We start from the raw sequence: 20,893 nt of genomic DNA on the forward strand, positions 1-20,893 counted from the left end.
TTTGCCTTGAAAATGAATGGAGCACCCAAGTACTGCATTTCAGTCTCTTTCATTGACTGTGAGGACTACTCCATTTCTTCTGAGGGATTCTTCCTTCTTTATCAACGATTATTTTCTCCATCTAAAGTGCTCATTGTTTTTGTTTAGTTGCTAAGTCATGTCCAGCTCCTTTGCGACCCCATGGACTGTAGCCCACCAGGCTCCTCTATCCATGGGATTTCCCAGGGAAGAATACTAGAGGGGGCTGCCATTGCCTTTGCAGGGGAATCTTCCCGACCCCGGGGTTGAATGCAGGACAGCTGCATTGCAGGCCTTTGCAGTTCCAGCGGATTCTTCACTACCGAGCCACCTGGCAAGCCTGAAGTGCTCATTACAGAAATTTCAATAGTAAAGAAAAGTCTTAATAGCCATTCTTTGTAAAGCCAGTTTTTTTGTGACTGTAACTTATTGTACTTATTATTTTAAAGATAGACAGTCCCATTATCCTTCTAAAATTTTCTCAAAGTGACCTTTATCTATACAGATTTAAAAGTATTTATGTGTCTGAATAAATGGCAACTTGCTTTTTATTTTTTTAAATGACATTTTATTGTATTTATTTTTTGGTTGTACTGCACAGCTAGCGAGATCTTAGTTCCACAACCAGGGATCAAACCCTGACCCCTGGCAGTAGAAGCGTAGATTCTTAACCACCGGGCCACCAGGGAATTCTCACAACTTGCTGTTTAGGAAAATGTTTGGCCTACTCTATGCAGAGATTCTTTATTTTCACCTTTTTTAGTCAGAAGCTTTCAATGAAAATGGACCTCCCCCCCTTAAAAAAAAAAAAAAAAAAAAAGGCTGTGGAAATGGTCCAGCTTTTAGGAGAGCAAAGAGACAGGACAACTATATGCAATAAATGGGGGAAAACAGCCACAAGGTCACTAGTGGAACAATTAACAAAACTGGAATATGTTCTGTAGATTAAATGAAAATATTGTATCAATATAAAATTTCTTGAAATTGAGAACTATTTTGTAGGATATATTAATATAAGGAAGTATACGCTGAAGTATTTAGGAGTAAAAGGGTCTGATATATGCCACCTACTCTCAAATGTTTCAGGATAAAAAAGTATAGAGAGAAAATAAGTGAAATGTGGCAGAATGTTAAAAGTTAAACCTGGTTCAGGAGTATTTTGAAGTTTTCTTCAAAGTGAAACACAGACCTAAATGTAAAACCTAAGATAAAAACTTATAGAAGAAAACATAGAAAAAACTCACTGTGATCTCACATTAGACAAAGACTTCATAGTTGAGACACCACAAAGCAGGACCCATAAGAAAACAAATGATAATCAGGCTTCATGTAAGCTAAAAGTTTACACTCTTCCAAAGACAGTGTTAAAAGATAAGATAACATGCTAAAAGAAAATATTTGCCTGTCAGAAATCTGATAAAAGATGTGAGTCAAACTATATAAAGAAATTATAGAATGGGCAAAAGTTTGAACAGATGCTTCAAAGAAGGTATGAGTAACAAATAACCACATGAAAAGATGAACGTCATTCATCATTAGGAAAATGAAAATAAAACCCACACTGATATCTCATCACTATATCTCAAAGATGAATAGATCATCCCAGGTGCTGGTGAGGACGTGGAGAAACTGGAGTCTCATGTAATGCTGATAGAGTAAAAAAAACAGTAATACCACTTTGGAAAAGTTTGGCGGTTGCCAGACTCCCCATCATAGCTGATCATGCTTTGTTGCTTTTACTACTTTAGTCTTTCATGCCAGTCTGTCAGCTCCATTAAGGCAGGAGTTGTTGACTTTATTCCCTCTGTATCCTCAGTGTCTAGCATAGGGCCCCACTGTTTGAATGAATCATGATCTTGAGATTTAATGTAAACAAGGGATTATGATCCAGTTTCTCAGTTATTGTACCATCCAGAGCAATTGGTAACATGTGTGACATTAAGAAAGTTTAGTTAAATTATCATAATTTATCCAGCAGGTATTTCATAGCCATCATCAATTTAAATTATGAAGATTTGTAGCAATGTGGAAAAACACTATAGATGATAAAACTGTATAGCGATTATAATTTCAGTTATAACAAGAGATGGTTGACTTACTGGTCATAAGGTTGTGAAGTTTTGATTATTTTTATTCTCAGATACAAGGTTGTGAAGGAAAGTGCTTCTCAAGCAGGCAGATGCATGTGTGTCCCTGGGAGGATTCTGTGAGGGGTGGGTCATGGAGAGCCACGGGACAAATTTGGCGTGCTTTCCTGGAGCAGAACATTTGTCAAATTCTTTTAAGGAAAATATTTAGTGTTATGAAATAGGATACAAAGTTCACATGAGTTACGATAAAGCATTAAATTTGGGAAGAATTGCACACATGTGCGTATCGGGAGAATTCATGCTCGCTCGCTGATTGAAGGAGTTCTCTTGAGGTTTGAGAAGTCCATTTTTAGTGTCTAAATATGGTGATGCATGTGACACAGTAACAAGGTTCCTGAAGTTTGTCAAGTGCTGACACGGTTACATCTTACTGCCTGTAGGTAGTCCTTGCCAGGTGGTTACTGTATCCTGGGCATGGGGCCCCTTTGCTTGTTATTTTGTACATGAGTAATGGAAAGCTGTTTAACTCTGTGCTCCCCTAGAAATGTATGGCTGTAAGCTTTCTGGAGGAAGTATTTCTGCTTTAGACTTCGCAGTCCTAAACAGTTGCACAGTTAGAGTTTCACATTTTCCCCTGTGTGTTGGTTTGCAGTCTGGCGCAATCATGACTGTCCTTGCTGCCGTCTGCACTAAGATCCCGGAAGGGAGACTCGCCATCATCTTCCTTCCAATGTTCACGTTCACAGCAGGGAATGTGAGTATTTTTATGACGTGAAGTGCTGGGGACAGGGTGATATTTTTACATTGACTGAATTCTTGCCCTTAAATTAGAAATGTCAATGCTGGAACAATCAAAGTTGTATCAGTTCTGTTCTCTTTTCTGGCTTTCAGGCCCTAAAAGCCATTATTGCCATGGATACAGCAGGAATGATCCTGGGATGGAAATTTTTTGATCATGCAGCACATCTTGGGGGAGCTCTCTTTGGAATGTAAGTCTGAATATGACTGAGTGACATTTCTCTGGTCCTCTCCTTCCCTACCCTGGAGGAAGGCAGAGTAGAGTAGAGCAGTTAGTTCAGGTATGGAAGCAGGGCAGGTAGGGTTGCGAGGGCAAGGAAATCGCAGTGTGGTTTGCTTTGGTCTTGAACCGCTTCACATGTGCAGTGGGAATGGGAGACTCTTGGCCCTTCTCCTGCCTTGGTCATTTGTAGAGAGAGACCCTCTGTGCTTTTACGCTACCCTTAACCTCATATCACCCCAACTCATGACCTGTCACAGTTCCTAGTCCTTCTTGGATACTGTTCCCCAGCCCCCAGTCTGTGCTGTATTCCTTCCCCTACTCTCCAGCCACCTCCGCCCTGCCCAGTCCCCACCCTGCTGACCTCAGCAGTGCTGGGCAGCCGCCCTGAGTGGGTGGAACTGGTCCTCTGCCTGCGGTGAGTGAGCTGGTGCCCGCAGCATGGCTGGAGTAGAGACCAGATGTCATCAGTGAGGAGCATCTGTACCCAGCTCCAAAGCCTTCCCGCCCGTCACACCATAGTGATTACAGTTGTCCTGTAATCTTGTTACAAGATCTCCCACTTGTGGTTTAGGCCTAAAACATAGCAGTGCTGTAGCAACGCCACCATAGAACTTTAGACAGATGAGAGGCCCTTCAGCAGACTGTCTGTCTGGTGTGCTGGATCCATGATGGCCCCTGTTTTCTTGCATAAATGTTACCTTTGGCCTTTATTTGATTTTTACTTTATTTCATGACAATGGGAAAACTTAGTTTTTCTTAATTAAAAAAAAAAAAATCTATTCTTAGTGGAGCAGTTTTGCCCAGTAGGTGGTGGAACTAAATGCCATTATGCCATTTATAATTTTCAGTGATGATTAAAGAATAGCATGTGTGAGTTCGAGCTTTAACAGCAGCACATTATAAATAGTAAGAACTGACCTGATATTACAGTATGAGAAACAGAAAGAGTAATGAAAGGGGTTCCGTTTTATGAACTCTAAATTTACCTGTATACTTAAATGTGGACTTGAAGGAGCTTTTCCTCAGCAGTTTTTTATTTTTCTCAACTATAATTAGATGACCTTTTTCTGTTCTGAAAACTGGATCAGGTGCATTTTTAAAGTCCAGGATCTGAAAGGCAGAGGAATCCTTTCTTTTTGCTGTTTCTAATTTCAGCTCCTTTCATTTACTCGATCTCAGTCATATCCAGAATTCATCTTTTCTGACATCTTTAATCTAGATTGAGAAATATTTACAAAATGGTAGAGATTCTATTAGTAACCTTCTGCACATTTCTTTGACTTTATGTCCCTGGAGCACATTTTATGATTTTCACCTTGTACTGTTGCAGTAGTGATAGCTAATGTTTATTGAATATTTACTATGTGCCTAAGCTAAGGTCTAATTTAATACTCTTAAAATCCTGTGAGATATTCCAGCTTGTAGAAAGGAAGCTGTTGAGGGATTGTCCATGGTCACACAGCGAGTCATTGCAGAGCTGGAGTTTCAGACTGAGCACTAGACTGTGATGCTGCTGCCAAGAAGAGGCAGAAGTTAGTTTGAAATATTTTCCTAATTTTAATTTAACCAAATGACCAGTTACATTTGAACTTAGGAGTATAATCAAAACAATGTACCCATACGATTAAAGTATTTGACTCTTTGCTTGAAATAAGGTTAAAAAGATTTTAGAAGACACTTTATTAATGGAAAGTCCTGACAAGTGTTTTGTTTATTCTAAGAGTTTTATAATTGCATTTGAATCTTAGGGTGGTCTTCTTTCTCTTGTTTTAAGTTTAGCCATCATTATTAGTAAATTCTGACTCTTGACATTTCTTACACTTGACATAATAAAAAAGAGTCCAGATTTAGAATCAGTCTGACCTGTGAGTGAGTCCTTGATTGACCACTTAGAAGCTGTTAGTGTTTGGGCAAATGACGTTCTTTCAGACTCTATTTCTTCATGTTTGTACATGGGAAGAGCGATAGTACTTTACTTGCGGGGCTGTCGTGAATTAAAAGTAGTATGCGTGTGGTGCTTTCGGAGTAGTCACGTTTGGTTCCATTCTACTTCCATCTTTCATATAGTCTGTATATTAAAGGTAAGTCACTGATCTGTGTTAAATAATCAGCTATTTTCATATGCTGGATAGTAGGTGACAGTGGCATTTGGTTTTTAAAATGTCAGCGTGGGATCATGGTGCTTGTTATTTGTATGTCACACTGTTTGAATGTCGGACCTGGTTTGTTCTTCTTCTCCCCAGATGGTATATTACTTACGGTCATGAACTCATTTGGAAGAACAGGGAGCCTCTAGTGAAAATTTGGCATGAAATGAGGACTAACAGCCCCAAAAAAGGAGGTGGCTCTAAGTAACTGGGGCTGGACAATACTGGCGCGTCCGGTCTGTGCTGCCTGAAGGCCCAGGAATGCAGCGGCCCTGGAGTGACCACATCTTTGCTCCTGCCTAGAAGATACTCAGCATCTAGCTTTCCCAGTATTTTAAACTGTCCCCAGAACATGTCTCATTAGAAAGTGAATTATGACAAAGTTGTGAAATAAAGATTTATATCTCTCTAGTTTGTAAACAGAGGTGTGTGTCTCTTTTGAAGAGCACTAGTGCTGGCCTGGACTCTCGCTGTCCGTTGTTCTGTTTAACATGCGCCCGAACCTGAAGAGTGCGCATGGAAAGGCAGAAGTGCTTGCTTCTTAATGTCGGCCTTCTAGCACCTCTGCGAAATATTTACTCTTACTTACTACCCCTTTCCTTGCTTGGTTGACAGGTAAAAATTAAGAACATCTTCTCTCTGGCATGGTCTGAAATAACAGCTGCAATGTTTGCTAAATTTTTCCCAAGAAAGGTAGGTAATACTTTGTGGCAGTGAGTGTTGTATACAAAAAGCTATTTTTAGGTTTTGCTTTCTAGGTTAAAATTATAGCTAAATTAAGAATTAGAAGGAACTATCTTGGATAAATTCAAACTTGAATCTGAGCCTAATTGCATCTTATATTGGAAAATGTACATTCTTTGAAGTGGAGCATCTTACTGACATAGCAGACAGGGGTTGTTGTCGTAGCTTCACTGTAGTGGAACAGCTTCTCATGATTGAGAATTATTTCTAGGAAATGCAATTTGAGAATTTAAAAGTTTTTCTTGAAAGGATTTATAGGGGAGTTTTGGGGTCTTTTGGTGATCTCAAAAGATTATGCCAAATTTTGCACCTTGTGCTGTAGAGGGCCCACCTTGTGTGGTGGTGGGCACGGAGCATTGGTGTTCATGACAGTGAGGGAGCAGTGCCCACCTCACATGATGTTAAGAGCTAAATGGCAGTATGTGCCCAGCACCAAGGAATTGTTCAGCTCTGGTGGTTCTTCATCTTCCCCACCAGCCCAGACTCTTTTCTACTGTGAAGTACTGGTCATTCTTACCAGGCAGGGGATTCTATTCTAAACTAATGTCACTTCAAGGCAAGGTAATTTTTTTTAACCTAGCCCTCATCTTGCCAGTAAGGAGCTAGGGTGGTCGTATGTGGGAACCGCCCAAGGTCACACTGCTGTGCTTTGACATTTTCTGAATATGTAGCTGATACTAACAACCCTGTGACTTACAGATGAGGCAAGAAATGTTTTTCAGAGATGGGACGGGAGGCTGAGATCATATGGACCTTCCACATGGAGTCCAAAATGAGATTTATGTCTGTGGGCAGACCTGAAAAACAGGCAGTGAAGACATGTCTCCTCTTTCTGATTTGTGATTGTCTGAGAAGGAATGTTTAGAAGGTCAAGTATCTACCTATGCGAGGCCTTGGAGGTCAGCGTCCAGCTCCAGAAGCACAAGCCTGACTGTCCAAGGCTCTGGCAACTGTCCCTGCTCTCCTGTTTGCCCGCTGAGGTACCTTCCTTCCTCATCTTGGCTGCTTTGCTGGCACATGATCACCCCAGGGCCGTGCTCTGCCTGGCTCGTGCGCCTCAGCCTGTGCTGCCTCCACTGCACTCTGCAGTATGGGGTCCCACACGTGCAGCCTCAGCTCTCTTTTCTCTCTACTTCTGTGGCTTCAGTTACCTCCGTGAAGTTGTCTTCTGAGCTCTGTCACTCTGTACCTGTGTCTGCTGCCTGTCAAATATAGTTCTAGGTCCTGGACCCCACTGGGCAGGCATGTCAAATGTCACTCCTGGCTTAAGCCAGAAACCTGGGCCATTCTAGAGTCCCTCTCTCACCTCTTGTTTCTAGAGTCCAGGCCCTTCTCTCCACTCTCAGCACCTGTGCATTAACTCCCAGTCCCTTGTCCCTAACCTGACTGTAAAGACTGTTCTCCAACTGCTCTCTAAAATGTGCTGTACTTCACCATATGGCCACAGAGTGCTGCAAACACTCCAGTCGTTTCCTGTTGTCACCTGTAAAAAACTGCTTGTGAACCCTGTAGTGTGGCTACCGAGGCCCTCCGTGATCTAGCCCTGGCTGCCTGTGGCCGAACCTGTGGACCCGGACCCCTGCATTCCTGCCCAGTCCTGCTGCCCACCCTCACTGCGGGTGGTGAGGCCAGGCCACTTGCCTTCTTTCCGCTGCTGGAAAGCTCTGTTACACTGGTTTCCATGTCTTGTCATCCACTGCTCTGTAAACCTCCTAAAGGCATCCAGCGTTATTCCAGGCACACAGCAATAGTAAGTGCTCTTTTAACTGTTTAATGAATGAAGGGGTCAAAACAAGAAGAGCTGCTCTCTTTTTTTCTGCTGCAGGACGGAGTGTTTTAGTCACGAGTCTCCCGAGTGGCTGACCCATGGCCGTGGTGCATGGAGGTCACACAGAGCAGGTGGGTAATCTGAGCAGGTGTGTCGTCTCCCAGCGTCTTCACAGAACGTGGGGCTCCTCTGCTGCTGCCTTGGGTCGTGGCGGGGCCCAGGCAGCTGAGCTGCTGCCACTTCGGGCAGTCGTAGTGTCATGTCACTGTGCCCCCGAGCTAAGACCAGCCATGCAATGGTTTGGGAGAGGAGTCTTTCTTGACTGGCCAGGGCTATACTGCAGTTCCTCTGAGGTGCAGGCTGGATACCGTCCAGGTATATGCTTGAGATGGTGCACTGGGTAATTAATGTTGTATCGATAGTTACTAGTAACTGGTCTGCAGTGCACACTGAGGGCTTGTGTTAATTCAGGAAGGCTTGTGTGGCCAGGGACTTAGCTCTGCACAGGAGGGAGGGGAACTTTAATAGCATAGTAGCCAAAGATTTGTGGCAGCTTTATAAAGCTAAATCAAGCCTTTGGAGCCATGCTTTAAAATCAGGGATTTTAGACCTCAGGAAATGTCAGTTGAGGGCTAATGTCAATTCTCAGTGGAAGGCTGAATTGGTTGTCACAAATTTGGCATTATAAAGGCTGATTCAAACGCGTGTTCTCCGGGAAGTACAGCCCCAAGTCTTCTCTCTGATCCCCTCATCGCTACATCTTCTCGTGCTTGCCCGCAAGCCCCCTGTGCAGCCTCGCACAAATCTGGCAGCCAGTGGCCTGTGGGCGGGGCCCAGCAGACTGTTCACTCAGTACCAGCTAGGAATGGTTGCCATCCGGCCTCTGGCCTTTGCGAAGCCAGGTTCAATTTGTAGGATAGCACTTGGGGAACTTTGGATTAAATTAAGGAACATTCTTCAAGTTGGATACTTGTAAGTGCCTCCAGCCGGGGCCCGCCTCTGCACCCCTCCAGAGCCGTGCGCACCACGGAGCTGTGGCCCAGCCCTCGCTCCCTGGGTGGCGGTCCCAGGCCAGGGGGCGGAGCTGCGGCGGCGCTGGGAGGGCCGTGGGGGCGGGGCCGCAAGCGGGGGCGGTGCGGGCCGGGAGCGCGGGGAGCCGAGAGGCAGACGCCGGGCCGGCATGGCGTGGCCCTGCATCAGCCGCCTCTGCTGCCTGGCGCGGCGCTGGAACCAGCTGGACCGCTCCGACGTGGCCGTGCCGCTGACCCTGCACAGCTACTCGGACCTCGAGAGCGAGGAGCCAATCCCGGGCGGTGTTCCCTCGCGCAGAGGCCCATCTCCCGCAGGCTCCCGGGATCCCGGCCGGGACGTGCCTCTCACTCAGTACCAGCGGGACTTCGGCGTGTGGACGGCGCCCTCGGGGTCCAGAGATGCAACGCAGGGACGCGGACCAGGAGCAAGCAGCCGCAGGACCAAGCCCTCCGCAACCCCCGGCCGGGGGGTCTACGTGCTCCCCATCGGTGACGCGGATGCGGCTGCAGTGGCGACCACATCATACAGGTAGGCTGGGGGCAGGGGAGCCCATCGTACTCAGACCCCGTGGTCCCAGGAGACTGAATCGCGGAGGCAGGAGGACCAGGTGGGCAGGAACGAGGAGGCGCCCGGATTCCCCATCCCACCCGACTTCGAGAGCTTCAGGCAGCCTGTGAGGTCACCCCTTTGATTCTCCGTTGATGCTCCCTGACCAGACTTGGAGTCAGAGAGCAAGCACCTCCCTGACGGTGAGCTCACTACCTCACTCTCTGGGGCAGTCCTGTCAGAAAGGCCTGCCTTCCTCCGAGTTAAAATCTTAATTTCTGCCAGAAGGGCCCAGCCATGGAAGGAGTCCTCGCAGGCCAGCTGCCAGTGCCCTCTGGGGGCATTGGTGGTGAGGACCAGATGCAGGGCTTCTGGGTGGTCCCCTCAAGATCCCACTGAGGGCAGCTGACTCGGCTCTCACTGACAGGCCTGTGCTCCTCTCCTGGATAAGTGAGGGCTTTCTCTCTCCTTACTCCAACAGTGAGACATAGTCACTGTAGAAAAACTGGAAATTACAGAAATTACAACATAAAAAATGAGTATCCCCAATCCTACCCCAAACTGGTAGTTCTTTCTAATCCTTAACATGTATTTGAGTTCATATCCATTTGTAATTCTTACATGGCTCGATTTGTAACTACATTTTTTATTTTATGTATGTGGCTGTTGGTCCCTGTTACTAGACGCTCTTCTATAACATGAGTTTTAATGGATGTGTAGTGTTTTGTCTTATGGGTATATCAATACATTACCCATATATTGATATGTACCTCCAAATATTAACCTGTTCTTATGTCATTAAATATTTACGGTGTTGCTAATTTGGGGCTATTAAAAACACTGTTCTTTGATCTAGTTACTGCACTTAGAGAAAATTTCCCTACATGTAAGCTTGAACATGGGGCGGGAGTTAAGGAGTAATAAGGTACATGTCAACAGTGTACAGAAGATGGGAACAGTGTTGATGGAAATCAGTCCTACTGATGTAGGGGACTGGTTAATTATAGCTCTGCCATAGGAGGGACTAAAACAGATGTCAAAAAAGATGCAGAACAGTATGTCTGCTACTATCTGTGTTGTTAAAGGGGTTATTGATGTATACATATCTGCTGAAATAAGCGTAAAATGTCTCCACATGGATATGTGAGAAAATCGTAACCTTTAGGGAAAGGAAGGAAAAGGAGTTGTAGACGCTGCCAGGAGTAAATGGAGACTGAGGGACTTTTCACTCTGCTTTTTGAACCACTGCTTTGTTTTGGGGGGTTTCTTTTCGCCATGCCATACAGCTTGCAGGATCTTAGTCCCCTGACCAGGGATCAAACTCATGCCCCTGCAGTGGAGGTGAGGAGTCCTAACTACTGGACCACTAGGGAATTCCCTGAATCACTGCTTAAAAGAAAAAGAAAATGTATATGTATTACCTTAAGAAAAAAAATTTAGAGGAAAAAATAACTTACAAGATCATCATTCTTATAGTTAAATCTTTGCTTATACCCTAATTTCTTCAATATGAATTCATACCTGTCAAATTAAGGGCCAAAAGGTATGAACTTTCCCCTTCAACTTTATTACTTTTAAAATCAACTGTTTTGAGGTATAATTTCCATCCAGTAAAATCAATCAGATGGATGACTTTTGTATACACCTGAACACATGATCGAGACACTAGAACATCCCATCTCCCCAGAGATTCCTTAATGGGCATGCGGGTTTTAAGGAACTCAGTGGGGAGTGGCTGTTGCAGGGTGGGTCTTGTGCTCAAGCCGAGCTACAGAGATGTGAGGGGCAGAGCGTTGAGCTGCAGCGCTGGCGCCCTAGCCAGGCAGTGGAAGGTGCTGACTGCTGCATGCCCGGGCCCTGATTGGAACCAGCTGGAGGGAGCTGAGTGGTGACAGGCCTGGAAGGTCAGAGGTCCTGGGTGTGCCATGCCTTCACATGGCTGATGTTCCAGGTATAGAGTGGGGCAGAGCTTGCAGGGAGATAGCTTCGACTCTGGGAAGGACACACTTTCCAGTAATTAGAACTGACTGAGATGAGTAAGCTTGTATGGTGCTGAGCTCCTGCTCACTGGGAGTGTCCAAGCAAAGGCTGGACTTTCAGAAGCAGTCCCTTGCCTGTTAAATAGATGGCAGGTTTGAATGTCCTGCTGGGTCCTTCCAGTTCCTGTGATACTAAAGGTACTGCTTGGCACGTACCAGATCCCAGGCTTAGGACGTCCCATAGATTATCTCCCCCAGGACTTTACAGTGAGTGTGCTTAGTCGCTCAGTCATGTTTGACCCTTGTAACCCCATAGACTGTAGCCTGCCAGGCTTCTCTGTTCATGGGATTCTCCAGGCAAGAATACTGGAGTGGGTTGCCATTTCCTTCTCCAGGGGATCTTCCCAACCCAGGAATCGAACCCGGGTCTCTTGCATTGCAGGCAAACTCTTTACCAATTGAGCTACAAGGGAAGCCCAAGACTTTACAATAACCCCCTGAAATCAGTTCAGTTCTTGCTGTCCCCATTCTATAGATGAGGCACTTGAGTGTCTGGCAAGAGGTCACGTAGAAGAGTGGAGTTCAAGTGTTTCTTGCCCTAGATCAAATTTGTGCTCCCAACAGGCTGCCATCCCCTAAGATGCTGCCTCCTCTCAGTCAGGTAGCTGCTTGACCTATGTCTGGCAGTGGTTGGGCAAAAGTTGGGACTCAATAGAGCTCTCCTTCCTGTGTATAAACTTGGTGGGTCACCTGGTCCCTCTGACCCTTTCCTCCTCTGTAAAGCAGAAATAGTAAGAGCTTGACTTGCCCGGGTCACCTGCCAGAGACACAGGACTGCTGCTGAACCTGGCTCTCCTGTCACCTTGCAAGCTGACTTCTGAGACCCTCTACCTCCCAGCTCTACTACTGGTATGAGCAACTCCATCCCACCTGCCTCCTTGCAGGATACATGTTACCTAAGAAAACCATTTAAATAAATTCATAAAGCAAAGATAATGAACAGATCATGAGCACCCAGAGATATCAAGGATACTCGTGGCTGCTCCTCTCCACCCCAGCCTCACCTGGCCCCTGGTCTCCAGATGAGAGCTCACCTGCCTCACTCGTCTTCCCACCAGAAGTGTGTGCATGCGTGCGTGCGTGTGTGCGTGCGCGTAGCCCTTCTGGCCCAGGTTCTAGCTCTGCCCACTTCTGACAGTTCTCCTTCCTGTCATCTCTTTCTTTCCTCGGTGAGTCAGTTAAAGGGCTAACCGTCAAAGTGCCAGACTTGACTCCCACTTTTTTAAGTGCCCAACTTGAAGGCTTAGGGAAGTTAAGGGATTTGTTTGAAGTCATGCTGGGCTGAGAACCAGGCCTCAGTATCCTCAGACTGGGCTCTCTGCAATGCCCTGGTAGCTCCCTGCCTCTCAGCAGGAGGGACTGTGGGCATCGAGTCCAACTGAGGCTCACATGAGGTGGATGATGGTGGAAATAGCTTGGTGAGGGAGACACAGTGGACTCAACTTAGTCCTGTATTTTTATTATCTCCTGCCCCACAGTCATGGGGACTGCTCTAGCTCCTGGGCCAGGTCACTTCCTGCTCTGGGACCCCTGCAGCCACCCTGGGACAGCTGGCTTGGGCTGCCTGACCCAAGGCTCAGCTCAGCGTGGGGACAGAAGGGCACGCCCAGGGGGGGACCTGCTTCCCCAGGAGACGCAGAGCAGCAGATGGTGCAGCCAGCTGGTCTTTGAAACCTTGCAGCTTTGGAAGCAAAAATTATCCGATAGAGCCTTGGTCCGATCCACTTCCTGGTACCCAAGTGCTGACCATGGACAGACACAGCTGTACCATGTACACGTGGCCTGCCCAGTGGTGCCCAGCTGTGCTGCAGCTAAGGAGAAAAGGCTGCTTTGTTGACCTCGGGGCCTGAAACCTGGCCAGGGCTGTGGATGGGATAGGCAAGGACCCAGCCCACATGTGGGTGCTGGCCCTGGTCAGCTGGACACTTTTCCCCTTGGCCAGGGGCTTGGGCCCAGGAGGTCTCTGCTAATTTAGTAGAGGAGTTGACAGAATTGAAACAGGTCTTTTTTTAAGAGGGATTAGTTTTTGTCAAAAAAACTGTAACTCTGAGCACATGGAGCTAGGCTGTGCCAGCCTTGTCACTTCCCTCCAAGCAGCCAGCAGTCCCTACCCACATGCAGACCACCATCCTTCCCTGCTCCTGTGCATGAGTGCCCATGTGCACAGCACCATGCAAAAGCCAGGCGGTCTTTAGTTTCTTGAGATGGTCACTATGACTTACTGTTTAATAAGACAGGTTATAGAGAACTAAACAGAACACTGGGCCTCACTTTCCTCCTCAGTTGTGACCAGGTATGACCATGCCTTGCTGTGCGCTGTCCAGGCCGGCCCCTCCCTGGACATAAGGGCCACCAGTGACACAGGCTGGAGGTGAGTGACTTTCACTGGTTCTGGGCTTCTAGGGCCCCTTGACGTGACCCAGAGACGGTACAGGGAGCCCTGGAGAGCAGGGCTGGAACGTGTGGCCTCTGAGGCCCAGCACACACCAGGAGCTCACGGTTTAGGACAAGGAGGATACTGTTGTTGCCCGACTTCTCTGCTCACTCCCAGTGCAGTGTGTGCTGTTGCTCCCTGGCAGTGTGGGAGAAAGTTTCTGGTCGAGCTATTTGGGGTCTACTTCCTCTGTGAGAAAGTAACATCTGCAGCCAGAGCAGCAGCTCAGCAGTGGACACTGGCCAGGAACGTTCCAGAAGCACAGGGCAAGAGGCAAGGCCCCTGAGGGACAGTCGGCCCTGTGTAAGGTTGTGATGTGTTCTGTTCCAGACAGGAATTCCAGGCTTGGACTGGAGTGAAGCCATCAAGATCCACAAAAGTGAAGCCCGCCAAAGTCATCACAACCCACAGCTCTGGATGGGATGGCAGCCCCAGGGCCGGTTTCCAGGTCAGTGGGAAGCTGGTGCCTGGCTGCAGGGGGGCTGTGAGAACAGTGGCTTTTCTCTCCAGGTTAGGGACTAGGTGTCAGATGTGGATGGTGTAGGATGGCACTATGGCAGGGGCAGTGGTTTCTGAACCCCCGTAACCATCGCTCACGAACTGAAAGCCAAGGTGCTGCTTTGTCGTTAGCCACGTGTGTTCCTCTAGCACTGGCTTCTCTGGGAGCAGGGTGTTGCCTCCCTCCTAAATCCCAGCCTTACCCTTGACCACTTGCTTAGTGACAAGCCTTCCAAGTGCCTGAGTCCGTGTAAGAAAGAGGAGGGGCTGGAAGGGAGGTGTAGGGCTGTTCAGTTTCTAACTCAACCCAAAGGCTTCGGGAAGCAGAAGGTAAGGTCCATGTGGATACCCCCCACCCCGACCCTTCAGGTTAGCAGTCTGCAGCTGCTGGGAGGGGGAAAGTTGAGGAAGAGCTCCACTGATCTGTGGCCAAATTTCATTTTTCAGGCCCCTGAGGTGAGGAAAAAGTTTGCCCCTAACCCCTCAGCCATCTTTCAGGCCTCGGCTCCCCGGATCCTCAACGTGTGACTGCCCACCAAAGAGCAAGCCACAGGGGATCAGAACTCACCACTGGGGACTGCGGTGAGGTCTCAGGACTGGATGGCCCTGTCAGGGGAGGGTCCTCCGTTCTTGCCAGGGGGCACCACTCCTCTGCAAGCCACACGGGTGCTGTGAGCAGAACAGATGCACCACCCAGCTCAGCGCTGGGCCCCCGCTACCCTCTCCTTCCTTGGGAAGTGTGCGGAAAGCTTCAGATCTTTTTTTAATTGCCTCTTTAGGGCGCCCTTCAGTTTTTAAATCTGAAGACCTTGATCATGTCTACTGTGAACTGAGTTGGTCTCTGGGGATTGAGGAATATGGACATAACAGATCCTTGAAAGATCCAGTAATGTCCAGGCTGTATGATAATTTTATAACCTATTTTGGTAACTCAAGGTAATGTCCTTGGATAGTCCCACCAGCGGCCCCCCACAGGTTGTAGAAGAAATCTTAGGTTATCACCTGCATGTGATTCATAATGCTAAGTAACCAGAAACAAGTTTCCCAAAGGAACAGAAGAATATCAATCATAGGGTATCTTTTTTAAAAACATAATTTCTTTATGGCCAAGATGACCCTGGTTTTAACAAAACATTTCTTGGGATGAGTGAAGTGCTGAATGAAGGACATTTATCTTGTTGGTTTCTGGGAGTGTCTTTGGGGCAAGGGTGGCCCAAAAGGCCTTAAAATGTCATCTCATTACAGGGAGCTCACTAGCTGCTGAGGAACCAGCTCATTTTGGTTTTAAAGGAAGTCTCTCTGCTGACTTTATCGACCAAGTCCAGCCAGTGCAGCCACCTGGAACCAGCCTGGTACTCTTTGCAAGCAGCCCTTGAAACGTTTGTGTCCTTTTAGAGATTATAGGCACAAGCTAAGGACAGTTTTGGTAAGAAAACTCAAGGATTTCCCTTTGGATTTTTATCCCTCTCCAGCTCCCAAGTGACTTAGCCTGGTGAGCCTTTACTTTCGCCACAGGAGGTGGCATTCAGGTTTCAGAAGCAGCTCAGAGTGGAGGTGGGGCAGTGTTTCCAGCTCAGGCTGCGAGGGGGCCGTCCCCTCAGAGGTGCTAGCTCCCAGCTCTGGCAGGCACAGCCTTTCCCCTTGTTCCAGCAAAGGAAATGATCTGAGAGAATCATTTAAAACGGAAAAGCAAAACCATATGCTTACACAAAGGGTTCTATTATTTCAGACTTCATTGGTTTGCATGTTAGATGTTCCTAAGGGAAAAGAGACTGCCTGCTGGGCCTTCTGTGAGAAGCAAACAGATTAACTGTACAATCTCAGATTTTACTAAAATGCAAATGTACTATTTCAATTTCTTGTTAATTTATTTATTTAATTATAAACACGAACGCCTTCTCATGTCTTCCTTTATCCTCCTCTTGGTAACAGGACTTTAATGTGCCTTGGCTACCGCTGCTCTCCCTTGAGCGCGTAGAGTCTGGGAATGCTCACCCAGGGCTGTGGTCGCACTGGTGTCATATGTAGTGTTTAACAAAAACCCACATCTCCCCAGCCCCACCAGGAGCCTAGGGTAAAGCAAGACTATCCTTGAAGCCAGTCTTGGGAACAAACCTTGGTTCTCCACTCATTAACTGACAGCAGTTTAGACTTCTGTTTCCTAATCTGCAAACCCCACCTCCCCCTAAGAGAACTTGGGTTTCTGTGCAAAGCACAGCTGCTGTACGTGTTCTCTCCTGAGCAGGCACTCCTTCCTGGGAGCCGGCTTTACTGGCATCTGCTGCTTTGGTCCAGCAATAGCCCCTGTCAGTCACACAGCACAGCCAGCTATGCCTCCCCCCTGAGCTTGTCCTAGGAGCCCCATCACTGCCCAGGAGAGGCCTGACCTTAGGAAGGCATCCTGCATGCTCAAGAACAGACAGCTTTTCACAAACATCCCAATGTAACAGCTTTCCTTACTAGACTTCATTATTAGATCTGAATTTTGAAGAAATTTGCTCCCACTCACTCTAGGTCTTAATAAGGCCACTCCAGTAACATTATGTTAAGGCCTTAAGAAGCCACTGAGATAATAATAGCCTCAACCATGTGGTCCAAACTCATGCAGGTCATATAAATAACACATAAAGACAGAAACGTACTGAAATATTAATAGTAGCTATCTTTGAGAAGGGGAACTATGGGTAATTTAAAATTTTTTACATCTTACAATATTTGCTAGTTTCTATACAATAAGCATTTTTGTATTAAATTAAAAGTTTAATATGTTAGGTAATTTTAGCCAACAGAAAGAGTTCAAATTAATTATTCCATAACCAAGTTAGCACTGCAGTAGCAGGCTTGATCAGCTGTGAGGAGGCCCAACCAGAGGGAAGGACCCCAGTCACTGACAGCAAGACTGGCGGCTCCAACTGAGAAAAACCCATTACAAATGCTAATATTTTCATCCTTGTAATAACTCCAGGATTTTAGGTCAAACTCCAAAAAGCAGCACTTGAGAGAACTTTGGCTGTGCAGCCCGCCCCAGGCCGACGGGGGATCCTTTGAGCTCTGCCGGCCACACACAGGCTCCTCCGGTGAGGAAGAGAGTCCCCGATAAGGTACTGTGACACTGTCCTGTGGCTGCTGTCGGAACTGTGGCTGACACACAGAACATTCAGGAAAGGGGCCTGAGCAATGCCCCTATTCTTCTCCAGACCATCAGACTCCCTGAAGGCTGACACCAAGTGAAGTCTCATACTTGGATTGTCTCCCAGGGCCTCCTCCCCAAAGAACTTCTTATCTTTGAAGAACCAAAGCTTCCAAAACAAAGCCTTTAGTTCTTATTAAGGGTGGATATAAATAGTCATTTCTGAAATATTTCTGCAGTTCCTGTAGTTTTTTCTGTGGTAGCAGATGGTCCCAGCAGGACCGGGTCACAGGAGTAACTTTTTCCAGGCCTCAGCAGAGACCCATTCTTGCCAAACGGACCAGTGTGCTTCCTGGTTGGACATCAGAAGCTGTTTCCCTCATTGCCTTGGCTTTAAGGGGGGTCTGACCCCAGGTTGTTTTCCTTCACTCTAGGCTGTCAGAAATCATATGTCCAGGGCCAACATGCATCCTTCCAAAACTTTTTCAGATTTTTATATAACCGTAATCCTTCTTTTACTAGCTGCAAATTCTTTTTGGAAACAAGTGGAAGAATTAAATACACAAACCCCTACACCTTTGCCTCGCCCCAGCTCTTTGGGACCTAACCTAAGAAAAACCCTACCCAAGCGCAGTGCTCCAGACTCAGAAAGTGCAAGTGCAAGTCCCTCAGTCGTGTCTGACTCTTTGCGACCCCATGGACTATACAGTCAATGGAATTCTCCAGGCCAGAATCCTGGAGTGGGTAGCCTTTCCCTGCTCCAGGGGCTCTTCCCAACCCAGGGATCAAACCCAGGTCTCCTGCATTGCAGGCGGATTCTTTACCAACTGAGCTATCAGGGAAGCCCCCAAACTCAGAAAATCCCATCACAAATACCAAAAGATTTACTGCAGATATTGTTACACATTATGTTACATATTATGATACAAATACATCTGAAACATTAACATATATGAGGACTGTTAAATCATTTACTGTTTCTTTTGCAAAAAGATAACTTCTTGAGGCTTTCTTACTTGTAAGAACTGAATCTGTTCTCATTTGGATCAAATCTTCGATCCTGTAGATCTGAGTCATAGTCCACTGGTAAATGAGTCTATACCTGCCCATTGACCTTGCCTGGACTATTTTATGTACAGAATGTCTGAGTCTTCACCACTAAACTATTTTATTCTTAACCAGAGCATGCCCTATGCCTTACTGACTAGATTTCCTTCTGCACTTGCAGTCCTCAGATGGCTGAATTAAAAAGGGCAGACTTCTCATAGTTGCCTCCCTGTCTTTTCCTGAATTGAACGTCTAGAGGACTCAGGAAAACACGAATTACGTTGCTTGGTAAGTTTCTTTGACTTGGGTAGGTTTCAGATCTCCTTGGAGCAGATTCCTAACTGAGAACAGATTCTTTCCTTACACACAGACTTTGTTAGGAAGGTTGGGGTACTGTGTCTATACTGAAACTGGACATCATGCAGGGTGCTGCTAACCTGCCTTTTATCCACTCCGTCTCCCATGGACCGGGCTCTGCTCACGACCAGCCTGTTCTCATGGCTTCCGGGCACTGACCTCCCTGTCACCTGGCTTTGACAGTCGTTTCTCTACCTTTAAGGCACTCACAAGTGTTGTTTGAAATACTTTTCTTCTTGGGAACAATTCACTGACAGAGAAGAACTGGATAAGATAAACTTTCTGAGGGACTGTGGGAACCACTGGCCACTCGACATGGACTCAGCAGCAGAAGCTCCTGCAGACCGCACCAAAAGTATGAACCAGCGCTCTGCTGGCACATCCTCCAAGCTGCGAGGGTCTGTGACTAACACAGTAAGGGCTTCTCAGCTGTAGTCAAACCTTTTCCTGACCTGTGCTGGACTCTGTTCACCCCCTGACAATGCTGAGACTGGCTGCAGTAATATCCTGTGTTCCATGAAACAGGAATTCTCAGTCTGCAGTCTCCCAAGCTTGTGTGGTTTCCGCACAGGATCACTGCTTCCTGAGTCGACTCGGGGCTGAGTGCGGATCCTTCCCACCATGGCCACTGCTCTGTGCCGAAGCCCAACCCTCCTCCAGATGTTATCAGGGTAACTGTTGGGGTACCTGGAACCCCAACCCACAGAATGGGTAAAACTCTAGCTTGCCAGACTCATTTCCCACCTCCTGGAGGGAGACTCAGGCCCACGGTGTCCCCTGGAAAATACCCAGAGGACAAAAGGGCCCAATATAAAGTGGCTTGACGCCGGACCCTCATGGAGCCTGCACAGAGAGTGAATAGATGCGTGTTGACAGAGCATGCACCCACTCAACGGTGTAACTCTAGAATCAGGAAACAAACTTCTGTCCTAAAGGGATTGACCTGGGACTGAACACTCCGGTGGTATCAGGTGGAGGCAATGGTTTGGTGGCCCTGATACTCTGAGGCACACAGCGAACTAGTCTTCTCCAGAAAAGAAGAGTCACCACAGTTCAAGGCTTTGAATCCTGCTTTCCTGGGAGCATATTCATTCCATTCACTGATCTTCATTCAGTATCCCCATGTGTTTGTTTGTGAGGAAGTCCAGAAAAGGAATGTTGCAAATGGCCTGGTGAATATTACTCACTGTAATTTCTTTGGGAATCCTGGTCCAAAAAAAAAAAATGTTAATTCTCTTAAATATCTAAATTAATTATATAGAGATAATAATGAGTGACAGGCATGGTTTTGGGCCACCCTTGGGGGTGGGAAGCAGCTCTGTACCCTCTCCCCTACCACCTCTCTTCTGTTCCATTAATTCCTTTGACTCGGGAGATGTGGCCTACCCTCTTCCCGGCCAGCCCTATTTAGGGCTCAAATCTAACTTCCTATTCACAGGCATGAGATGAATTTCAAGCAGTTGGCTGAATGATTAAAGGAAAACAAAGATTTTGAAGATTGAAAAAAAAAAAGGAATGAAGTAAAGTAGAGAACAGAATATTGCTGTAGTTCAGTCTTGGCTAAATGAAAGCTGAATCAAAGCACCACAGAACTTGGGGGACCATGTTTCCCATCTCTTGGAAATTATGCCAGAGCAAGTGTGATGTTAAATGTTATCAAAAGCACTGAAGTTGCTTTGTGTCTTCACAGTCAGGACCATGGTGGTGAGCAGGGGCTGCAGAGGCACTCGGCCCACTCCTGGATCTCTAGCAGGACAAGCAGCAGCAACATTATTGGAACTCCTTTGTTCCCCACTTTTTGTAAAGAGCTCTCTATAGTATCCACTGTGTTATATCCCTGTCAAGTCTGACCTAATAATCCTCTTCATGACCTCAGGTACTTTGTTAAAGTTTTAATAAATTTACAACAGCCTTTAAACAATAGAATACATTTGTTTCCTTTGAAAGGAATGCCGGGATGTGGGACAAAAGGAAAATTCAGCATCTCAATCAGTGACAGGCCACAAAGAGGCGTGGTCAGCC

At 46.8% G+C, this 20,893-nt stretch overlaps 3 protein-coding genes across 29 annotated transcripts in view; 2 read left to right on the forward strand and 1 right to left on the reverse strand.

Moving 5' to 3' along the window:
- Window positions 1-5,696, forward strand: part of PARL (presenilin associated rhomboid like) — a 55,108-nt gene extending 49,412 nt beyond the window's left edge. Inside the window, exons 8-10 of one of the 3 annotated variants that reach the window (XM_059881183.1) lie at window positions 2,761-2,862; window positions 3,000-3,097; window positions 5,373-5,696. In XM_059881183.1, coding sequence (XP_059737166.1) covers window positions 2,761-2,862; window positions 3,000-3,097; window positions 5,373-5,484 — 312 coding nt within the window. In that variant the 3' untranslated portion in view covers window positions 5,485-5,696. 3 annotated transcript variants of the gene reach the window in all.
- A 105-nt stretch (window positions 5,697-5,801) lies between these two features.
- Window positions 5,802-20,797, forward strand: MAP6D1 (MAP6 domain containing 1). Of its 15 annotated transcripts, none has more exons than XR_009494409.1 (7): window positions 5,802-5,969; window positions 6,876-7,000; window positions 7,846-7,919; window positions 9,135-9,348; window positions 14,170-14,287; window positions 14,785-15,763; window positions 17,303-20,797. XR_009494409.1 is itself a non-coding variant. In XM_024991922.2 (6 exons), the coding sequence occupies exons 2-6, from the start codon at window positions 7,887-7,889 to the stop codon at window positions 14,863-14,865; spliced, it is 534 nt and encodes a 177-aa protein (XP_024847690.1). In that variant the 5' UTR covers window positions 5,802-7,000; window positions 7,846-7,886; the 3' UTR covers window positions 14,866-16,192. The 15 variants fall into 15 exon arrangements, 7 of the variants coding, with proteins under 7 accessions (XP_024847690.1, XP_059742490.1, XP_059742501.1 ...); XR_009494410.1 differs by having other exon boundaries at window positions 14,785-15,689; XR_009494408.1 differs by lacking the exon at window positions 17,303-20,797 and having other exon boundaries at window positions 14,785-14,919; window positions 15,583-16,192.
- Window positions 18,334-20,893, reverse strand: part of YEATS2 (YEATS domain containing 2) — a 102,660-nt gene continuing 100,100 nt past the window's right edge. For 10 of the 11 annotated variants that reach the window (XM_024984769.2, XM_024984827.2, XM_024984851.2 and 7 more), the window contains one exon: window positions 18,334-20,077. In XM_024984769.2, coding sequence (XP_024840537.1) covers window positions 19,969-20,077 — 109 coding nt within the window. In that variant the 3' untranslated portion in view covers window positions 18,334-19,968. The remainder of the gene's footprint in view (window positions 20,078-20,893) is intronic. The other variant, NM_001105367.1, reaches the window with a different exon arrangement.

The sequence above is a fragment of the Bos taurus genome, chromosome 1 (genome assembly GCF_002263795.3).
Source record: "Bos taurus isolate L1 Dominette 01449 registration number 42190680 breed Hereford chromosome 1, ARS-UCD2.0, whole genome shotgun sequence".
NCBI classification, from domain to species: domain Eukaryota; kingdom Metazoa; phylum Chordata; class Mammalia; order Artiodactyla; family Bovidae; genus Bos; species Bos taurus.